This window comes from Apus apus, chromosome 4 (genome assembly GCF_020740795.1).
Source record: "Apus apus isolate bApuApu2 chromosome 4, bApuApu2.pri.cur, whole genome shotgun sequence".
NCBI classification, from domain to species: Eukaryota; Metazoa; Chordata; class Aves; order Apodiformes; family Apodidae; genus Apus; species Apus apus.
The window spans coordinates 22,688,361-22,698,096 of record NC_067285.1 but is presented as its reverse complement, the minus strand read 5'-3'; the positions used below and the strand labels follow the sequence as shown (position 1 = coordinate 22,698,096).

The window sequence follows — 9,736 nt, the reverse complement described above, 5'->3', positions numbered from 1 at the left end:
GCACTTCAGATGTACTTAGGAAAAAAAATCTTTTTCTGCTAACTGCATTGATGCTAGGCAGTTTCTCTAGCATAGTTGAAAAGTCATCCTAACCTACCAGAACATGATTCATCTGGCTTTCTAGTGATTATGTGGCAAAAGGGAAGCTTTACCTGCTTTCATTCTACATCTGTTGAGGGCAAGTTGCCAATCACTCTGTGCCTGCATATGCCTGGTCTGTGTGGAACACTGCTAATTTCATCTCCTGTAGAGTGATAAAATGATAGATTTTCACATCTTGCTAGGGTTTTGCAAAATCTATATATTGCCAACACTTGAAAAAAGAAAAGCAAAACCCTGACCCATCTCCAGCAGGCACTGCAGAGTCCTTTCAGTACTTATCTACGTAACTATGTATCTATGAAACAAAAGCACAGAAAAAAAATTAGCCTGATTTCTAAGAAAGGAAGATGGCACAGTAACCATTGGTTTATATATCCATTCCTCAGCGATAGATCAGACCAGGGAGGAGGTCCTTCAACAACCAGGCTGTCAGTACCAAGGGCACTGCTGCAAGTCACCCGGAAGGTCCAGCAGAAGAGGGCTGAAGCAGTAGTAGAGGAAACCAGCCTCCCATGGAAGATCTTCCTTGCTCCCTTTCATCTGGAAACTCACAGTTCTTTTGGTAACATGACTGAGGTCCCACAGTCTTACATGCTTTTTGAGAAGGAATCTGTTCGCACCTCGACTGCAAAATTATCTGTGCTAAGAGAAAGAGATAGCACGTTTCCTGAGCTAGTTAGAGGACCAAGCCCCCCACGAGGGCATTGCCAGCTCACACGACACTTGGGTGTGCTTTAAAACGAAGACTGCAGTGAAGACGTACCAGAGCCAGTCTCTGAGCAGCCAGCGGCACAAACTCCAGTTGTTGCTTTTACCACTTTAAACACCGCTACAGAGTAAGCCACTCGACAGGACATCTCCCGCCCGCCAGCCCAGCATCGGGCAGTGTCAAAGCCACCCGAGCACGGCGCCCGCTCCCAGCACACACCCGCGCACGGCAGCGCACCGCCCTCGCGGGAGGAGGAGGAAGAGGAAGCGGCGGCCCGGGGCCATCCCGCCCCCTCCCGTCACCGTCCCGCTGCTCCCGGCACTGCCCCGAAATGCCGCTGTTCAGCGTTCCCAAAGAAGTGGCTGTGGGAACGGCGATGCTGGGGATCGCCTTTGCCACGGGGATGCTGGCAGGTAAGCAGTGCACACCGCAATCTCATGGGGGACGGGGGCGCTGCGTCCTCCTCTTATCCCCACCGGGAAATGGACGGGGACAGGGGCGCCCGGGCAGGTCCCCACCGGGAGGAGGCTGGGTCCCCCAGTTGCGGACGGTCGTAAAGGGGGCATCGCCCCCGGCTCCCCTCCGAGCGGGGCTGCCCAGCGGGCCGGGTAAATACACTGATGCTATTAGAGCCCAAGCCCTGTAATCCAGCCACTGCAGCGCGGGGCCGCAGACAAGGTCCCGGCCACGGCGAGGACACATTCCCAGCCCAGCCCCTTCCCGCACTTATGTGGCCAGCCCGAAAACGCTGTCGTGGTCTCCTGGTGTCAGTTTCTCTTCTGGAAACAGTTTCGCTTCCATACCCCGGGGTCAGAGGAAGAGCGAGCCCACGGTCAGGCAGGGGAAGGGGTCCGCTGTTGGGTTTGTAGCACAGCCACTTGCCTACTTACCCGTAGACTTTAGGCAGGTTGCTGAAATAATCTACACCTCAGTGTGATCAGCTGTAAAATAGAGCCATTAACAGAAAATAAATTAAAACCTCAAAAGTGTTTTTTAATAGCGAACAACTATCAGGAGATGCTGAACTGTGGTTTTTGTTATTTAAAATATTTGCCCCATTCAGTAAAAGAAGCATTGGGCATCATAGCTGAAATCAGTTATGTATTTCAGTAGACAAGCGATAGACCTGAAACTACAGCTTTCAGCACCCACTTTTTTTTTTTGTACACTGGCTTCATGCTAAACAAGCCATTGAGCAATGCCAGATTTCCCCTGGCTAGAGGGCAGGACACTCATTAGAACACAGGGCTCGAGAAACTGCATCAGCTGACAGCACTAAAGATGAAGAACCTTTATCCATCTGCAAAACACGGTCCCCAGGTGAAGAAAATAGTGTGCCTCATTCATGTTTTTCTCCTCACACTTGCCATTTGAGTTTTGGTGTGGTTACTTGTCCTGTAAGAATACAACAGCCTGTAACCTCCACATAGGCCACTGAACTTGGAAGTGCTGGGTTAATGGCTGGACTTGATGATCTTGAAGTTCTTTTTGAACCAAAACAGTTCTATGATGATATTCTATGAACAACATAGTACCCAAGCCTTTCCCTTTCAGTCTTTGCAGACTTGAGGCTGGACATCTTAGAGGTTAAAAAGAAGAGGAAAAAATTACAGTTCACTGAGCAGTCCAGCTATATTGCATTTTCCTTTTTCACTGGATTTTCAGAGCAAAAACTCTTTAACCTTTAGTAATACTCAAGTGTTTGCTCCATTTAAGCAGGCAATAACTGAAAAAGATAAAAGTTCTTATTATTCTGTATTTGTTTTTTAAGGTAAAAGATACCCCTCCTTAGTTTTTGGGACACCCAAATCATCCAAGAGCATTATTGGGAAAAACAGTCCTCTCTGGCAATACATACTGGATCACTCTTTGCGGGAACACCCAGTTCTAAAGAAGCTGCGACTGGTCAGTATTTTACCCTTCAAAACAGAATTTCTGTTCAGTCTTCCACTAGGCCCTTTTAGTATTGCCCATGCCTTGTCCTGAACTGTTGGATACTCTGTGATGTTCCTTCTCCATCTTATTCACACATTCTTGGATTTATAGGTGGTAGTACACAAAACTACTAGATCATTAAGGAAGGACTACAGGCAGCCTTAGTTGCACAGCTGTCTGTTCCTTATAGAGATACCCAATAGCCTGGGCCCTTAAGGTTTGTCTGCTAGTTTTATCATCACAGAACCTTGAGGAGGAAACCAAACTACTACTTGCTGGTGAAGACCATTATTTGATGTACATGGAAAGATGGCTCAAATCTTTTCCTTTCCCTGCTTCTTGTGCTTTTTGGGATTTCCAGTCCTTAGAGACCACTCTGTATACATATTTATACTTGGTGGTGATATCTGGTCCAGAAGAAATCCTGGTCAAATCCACTACCCTTGGGTACACTTCCTACATAAGAGAAGCAATGCAAAGTTGTCCAGAATTTGTTTTAAACTGATAGTACCTACACTTTTCAGTGTTCATGGCTTCTCAAATAAGATTTTAAAGAGTACCAGCATGTGTTTTAGACACATCTGTTTATCCATGGCTCCCAAGCCCATGTGTTTGGGCTGTTCTTGATTTTAACTTGAACAGATTAGTTCTGTTCATTTTCATTGGCATGTAAGGAAACTGTAGCTCAGAGAGATGATGTCCTCTAGCACGCTCCTGTGTCAGAGCTCAGAACAGACCTCCTGACTCCCAGTTGGGACATTTCAAGTGAGACAAACTACTCTTGTATTAAAGCAATTCCATGTGAAGTACTGGAGCTGCTTGGTTTGAATGAGCCCTAGAAGAAGAAAGGAAATAGGAGGACTTGCCTTTCCACTGAATTGCCATGACATAGCCCTGCTTCCCTTGCTGCCCCACCCCTCATTCCAGGGGACCTCCCACCCTGGCATGGGCGCAGCTCCTCCAGCTCTGTGCTGTGTAGCTGGAATGACGCCTGACCTTCGGCCATGGACTTTAACCCAGCAGTTCATAAAAACATCCTACATGTCTTGGACGAACAAGGGCAGAAATACAAAAGTCATAATAAAAATAAAAATAATAATAAAAACAAGTGCATCTGTCTATGTAAATACACAGAAATAAAGGACTTTCACAGTCAAAGTTTCTCTATGGTTCTTCAAAAACTATTGCTTAGTTTGCCTCACGCATGGTAATTTTGGGGCATATGACTGCTTTGATGATTAGTCTCTACTTATGACACACACCCTGCTCTCCTCAGTTACTGCTACATTCAAACCAATTTCTGGCTCATAAATGGAGCACAAAGCTATCTAAAATGAAAATTATAGGAGTGTCAGTTTTTCCTGGGGTGTCTCTGGGGTTTTTGCCTAGGATACTGTTCTGGAATATTTTGTTTGTTATGATGTGTTATTTTTTTCGCCTTCCAAGCTCACTGCTGATCATCCCTGTGGTAAAATGATGGTGTCCTGTGACCAGGCTCAGCTTATGGCAAATTTGGTCAAACTCATTAAAGCCAAGAAAGTTATTGAAATAGGTAAGAGAGTAACTTTGTCTTCTCTGTAGTAGAATAAAGCTCCTGGCTGTGCTTCTCCAAATACAGCCATATTTACACAAGATAAGGTATCTAATAGTAGGGCACCGCATTCCTGTCTCAGCAACAGGTGGGCAAACTACAGTATAAAAAGTAGCACCTAATTTGCACTTACTTGTCACTTCGTCTATCTGCGCATTCAGTAATCCTAGCATCAGCATGGATATCTCCTCAACTCTGAGGCAATCTGAAAAAATAAGATTAACAGATCACTTGGGTCTCCAATGTCAGGCAGCTATTCCAGGCAGGATGTATTCTTTCCTTCCTGTATCAGTTTCTTGCAGAAGGAAAGGTTTCACTGCACAGGGCCTTGCATACAATCCACTTTCCTAGATGCACCTATATTAGCAGGATGTCCCACAGGCAGGCTAATGCTCAGCAGTCAGGTTTGGGTTCCCACCTTCATCATTCTTGTCCTGGCTGTTATGATGCCCTTGTTACAATGTATTTTGCTTCTGGTCTAGTCTCTATGGCTCAGGATTTAGCTCCACTTTTAAATAAGGGTGTTGCTCAGAGATGTAAGACCAGACTCTGCCCTGTGTGTTCAGGGCACTTCTGAAAAAAGCCCATGTGAAACTTAGCTAAAAGATCGACTTAAAAAACAAACAAACAAAAACAAACAAACAAAAAACACAAACAAAACAAAAACAAATACCCACCATTACGTTACAACAGAGGGGAAAAGCTCTTGTATCCATTACCAAATGGCCATCCTTGACTCCTTTCACCTTTGGGATGTTTAATGCTGAAGGGAGTACTGAAGTTCACTATTTATCTTCTTTTTTTTTTTTTCCCCCACAATATGGTAAGTGTTAATGACTGTTATTATTTTCATAGGTGTTTTCACAGGTTATAATACCTTGAATATGGCACTTGTCCTGCCAGATAATGGCAGAGTTATTGCCTGTGATATAAATGAGGACTATGTCAAAATGGGAAAGCCACTGTGGAAAGAGGTAAGTAGTGTCTCTTCTGTTATGTTTGGAACAGCTGCATTTGCATCTCAAGGGATCTTGGTATCTTAAACTTGCACACTCATACAGAAGTATTCCTATTATTAAAGGAGGCTAAGAGTTCAGTTTGGAAAGACAGCTGAGTGCCATCTGGAACCTAGAAATAATGGGAAAAATATCTGAACACTAGTAATTCCCTGAATGCAATCCACTAACAGCTTATTTCTTGACCACTTTCATAAAGTCTTTGTTCTTTTTCACTCTAGGCAGGAGTGGAGCATAAAATTGACCTGCGGATTAAACCAGCAATTCAAACACTTGGTAAGTAAACCTCACTTTTTATTTTTCCCTTCCCTGGAAATACAAGATAGATACAATGCTGATGAAATTCAAGACCAAATGTGCTTCTGGATACAATCTCTTTGCTAAGCGAGACAGCTTCTCTTACACTGGCAGGGGGAAAATCAATCAGAAAACTTCATAAGTTCAGTATTCCTACAAGCTAGCAAAGAGGAAGAAAATGCTTGTCATGTGTGGTGGGCTGTACTGGTCACTCACCTGTCCTAACCATAGCCTTGTTTAATCTATAAAGTACTATTGTCAGCTTCTTCTGGTAAAGCAGATTAGAACAGATTAGACAAAGTCCAATTTCTCTTATCCATTGTCCAGTTTAAGCAAGTATTTCTTTGTTATAGACAGAAAGAGTTTTCTGAAAGGGCTGAAGTGCAGAAAAAATACAGAAATATAAAATTTAGGACATGACAGTTGAACAGTGGCCAGAGAACTTCAAATTTAGGATGTGTCAAAAGCATTCCAGACCAGTAGAAAGGCAATGGCTTTCCTCATTCAAGAAAAGAGAATATGTGGGGCAAATGGAATATTAATAAATATTCTGAACATGCAATAAATTTGCTAAGAATAGAGGAGGTGGAAGAAGGTTTGCAGCAAAGGTGTTTGATTAATCCACAGATCCATCCATGCCCTTATATTACTTCCAAATGCATCCCTCTTTTGTAAAGAGGCAAATATTAGCAGCCTGCTAGGTTGCACTATCCTTGAAGTCTGATGGACATCATTGTCTAGGTAATACTTCAGACAAAAAGTCGTCTGTTGACAGAGGATAAGGGCAGGTGAGAAGGGTGTCCAAGACCCTTAGAAAGGCAGCAATCAGCCCCTCTGCAACTAGTGATTTGGAGTTTCCATATAAGAGAACTCAAATCTGAATTCCACTTGCCTTAGCCCAGAGAGTGAACACTTACAGCAATCTTTCACTGTGAGAGGGTTTGTTCATGAGCTATACCATGACATTTGATCAACAAGAGATTAGCATTTTAGAGACTGTTCACAGGTACAAGAAAAATTCTACTCCATTTAAGAAAACAGTTCTTCTCAGCTCAAAAAACAGCTGAAGATGTAGAGTGTGTTTCAAACTATTTGACTTGTTTTTACTGCACCTTTCAGTGGTCCCAGCTATATCCTGCTGGTTTAGAACTACTCCATGAACTTCCAAGTAGGCAAAACCCAGTAATGACTGTTTTATGGCATGCATCATGTCTAAATTGGTTTCTGTGGGATACGCTTTTCTAGTAATTAGCTGTAGAGGAATAGGCTGCCCAGTCAAGGCACCAAAACCATTATTTAATGAAAATTTGGACACAAATGGACAACGTCCTCCTATACAGCATTAACCAGGGTGTAACGACTCACTTTGTTGCTCTTCTAGATGAATTGCTGGCCAGTGGAGAAGCAGAAACCTTTGACTTTGCTTTCATTGATGCAGATAAAGAAAGCTGCAATGAGTACTATGAAAAATGTTTGCGCCTCATAAAGAAAGGAGGAATAATAGCTATTGATAATGTAAGTACTGCAGTTGCAGTAGCACAGGGAGTTACTGCTTTTGCCTCTGGGAAAGCGAAAAATAAAAGTCACAGCAGGGTTATAGTAATGTGATTTCTGACCTGCAACTTGGCTGGCAATTGCAACATATTTGTTCCATGTTATACAAAGGAGGCTTTTCAAATTCAACATAAATTCCTAAAGTAAGCTATATGGAAGACTAATATAAGAAAGGAGTAAAACCCTGTAGCAGAAGTAATGTGTTAAATTTCTGTTAGTACATAAACAGCCTGTCATAACAGAAACTTAACAATTTTTCATCATTTATTACAGAGAGTGCTCTGTATTATTCTGAGTTGTTTTGTAGTACTTTTTCTTCTATGTGCAGTGCTTACGCAAGATCAAAGGTAGCACTTGTGAACATTAATTACTAGTAAGTTATAATTTAGTAAACTTCACTAGAAACAAAGAATTATGTTAAACTTCAGGCACCTTCAGAGTTATGGTGGCAGCTGAACTGGGGCTTTTAAAAATACTTATGTTTAATCACATCTGGTTTATTTAATTTTGTCTTCTAATTTGCAGTAAAAGTACGGTTAGCCAGTTCTGTGGACTCCCAATTCCACTTGCTTAGGAGAGCTCCATGTCAGAAACCACTAAAAAAACTGAAATCCTAAAATAACATCAATTTCTACAAAATATGCAGGACCTTTTCCAACGCTTCCTTTGTGGTACAAAGAACATATGGGAACCGATTAAGTACATGACATTTCTCATTTCAATAGGTCCTCTGGAGTGGAAGAGTGCTAAAACCAAGAAAGGATGATTTGGCAACCCAGAGCATCCACTACCTCAATGAGAAGCTTCTCAGAGATGCACGAGTCAGTATCAGCATGCTTCCAATGGGGGATGGAGTCACATTAGCATTCAAGTTGTAACTGGAGGAAGCCCAGCAGAGAGGAAACAACAAGCAGCATCAAATCATTATGAAAAACACAGGTGGAGCAGGATCAAAAAATGGTTATTTAACCTATATCTCCATTGGATAGCATAGCCTGGTAGACTCTAGGAGCAGCAGAATCATAAGGGCAGCTAAGCTGAGAAGAGAGACTTATTTTGAGATCTACTATGGTTTCTCGTTTTAATTGTAATAAAGTAAACATACACAAGTTTGTCCTTGTAAGAGAGTGTTTGAAAAAATCTTCATCTGTAGAATGACTGAGTTCCAAGTGAGGCAATAGAACGAAGTATTTTTCTGTCCTAAAAGACACTACTGAGTAGCAGAATAATTAGTCCTACATCAACAGGAAAAGAAACACAGTTCACTAATGTTGAAAGCCATAACAGAAAAGTGGATTTTTAGTGAAATATACATGATAAAGGAGATTTCTAGCCTTCTCAGACTACTTACATGGAAAGTCACTGGTAACCCTTGAATGATTCTACCAAATCTTTGTGTGCAAGGACAGTTTCTCTAACACAGGTAACAGCGCTGGTAGGTTGTGTGTTTTTTTTTTTTAAATCAGAATGAGGAATAGCAAATCACAGAATCACAAAATCTTAGGGGTTGGAAGGGACCTCGAAAGATTATCCGGTCCAACCCCCCTGCCAGAGCAGGATCACCTAGAGCACATCACACAGGAACATGTCCAGGCGGGTTTTGAATGTCTCCAGCAAAGGAGACTCCACAGCCTCTCTGGGCAGCCTGTTCCAGTGCTCTGTCGCTCTCACAGGAAAGAAGTTTCTCCTCATGTTGAGGTGGAACTTCCTGTGTTCCAGCTTATGCCCACTGCCCCTTGTCCTATCACTAGACATCACTGAAAAAAGCCTGGCCGTGTCCTCCTGACAGTCACCCTTAACGTATTTGCAAACATTGATGAGGTCGCCCCTCGATCTCCTCCAAGCTAAAGAGGCCCAGCTTCCTCAGCCTTTTCTCATAAGGGAGATGTTCCACTCCATCATCTCTGTGGCTCTGTGCTGGACTCTTTCAAGTAGTTCCCTGTCCTTCTTGAACTGAGGGGCCCAGAACTGGACACAATATTCCGGATGTGGCCTGACCAAGGCAGCATAGATGTGGAGGAGAACCTCTCTTGACCTACTAACCACACCCTTTCTAATACACCCCAGGATGCCATTGGCCTTCTTGGCTACAAGGGCACATTGCTGGCTCATGGTCATCCTCCTGTCCACCAGGACCTCACGTCCCTTTCCTACCCTGCTCTCCAGCAGGTCAGCCCCCAACCTGTACTGGTAGATGGGGTTGTTCTTCCCCAGATGCAAAACTCTACACTTGCCCTTGTTGAATTTCATCAAGTTTCTCCCTGCCCAACTCTCCAGCCTGTCCAGGTCTCTCTGAATGGCAGCACAGCCTTCTGGTGTGTCAGCCATTCCTCCCAGTTTAGTGTCATCAGCAAACTTGCTGAGGGCACACTCTGTTCCCTCATCCAGGTCGTTGATGAAAATATTGAACAGTACCAGTCCCAGTACCGACCCCTGAGGGACTCCACTTGTCACAGACCTCCAACTAGTTTCTGTCCCATTGACCACAAGTCTTTTTCCTTTCAACCAGTTAATCATCACCTCACTACCTGA

General features: G+C 43.3%; 1 protein-coding gene across 1 annotated transcript; it reads left to right on the top strand.

Moving 5' to 3' along the window:
- The first annotated feature begins 1,080 nt into the window (after window positions 1-1,080).
- On the top strand, window positions 1,081-8,313 carry COMTD1 (catechol-O-methyltransferase domain containing 1). Its single transcript, XM_051617820.1, has 7 exons — window positions 1,081-1,224; window positions 2,583-2,716; window positions 4,193-4,298; window positions 5,193-5,311; window positions 5,575-5,629; window positions 7,032-7,165; window positions 7,930-8,313. The coding sequence occupies exons 1-7, from the start codon at window positions 1,143-1,145 to the stop codon at window positions 8,080-8,082; spliced, it is 783 nt and encodes a 260-aa protein (XP_051473780.1). The 5' UTR covers window positions 1,081-1,142; the 3' UTR covers window positions 8,083-8,313.
- The last annotated feature ends 1,423 nt before the right edge of the window (window positions 8,314-9,736 follow it).

Excerpts from the sequence above, each read along its gene's own strand:
- COMTD1 (XM_051617820.1), top strand. The coding sequence starts at position 1,143 with ATGCCGCTGTTCAGCGTTCCCAAAGAAGTGGCTGTGGGAACGGCGATG. Across the intron at positions 1,225-2,582 it reads TGCCACGGGGATGCTGGCAG|GTAAAAGATACCCCTCCTTA; the intron begins GTAAGCAGTGCA and ends TTGTTTTTTAAG. Across the intron at positions 7,166-7,929 it reads GAATAATAGCTATTGATAAT|GTCCTCTGGAGTGGAAGAGT; the intron begins GTAAGTACTGCA and ends TCATTTCAATAG.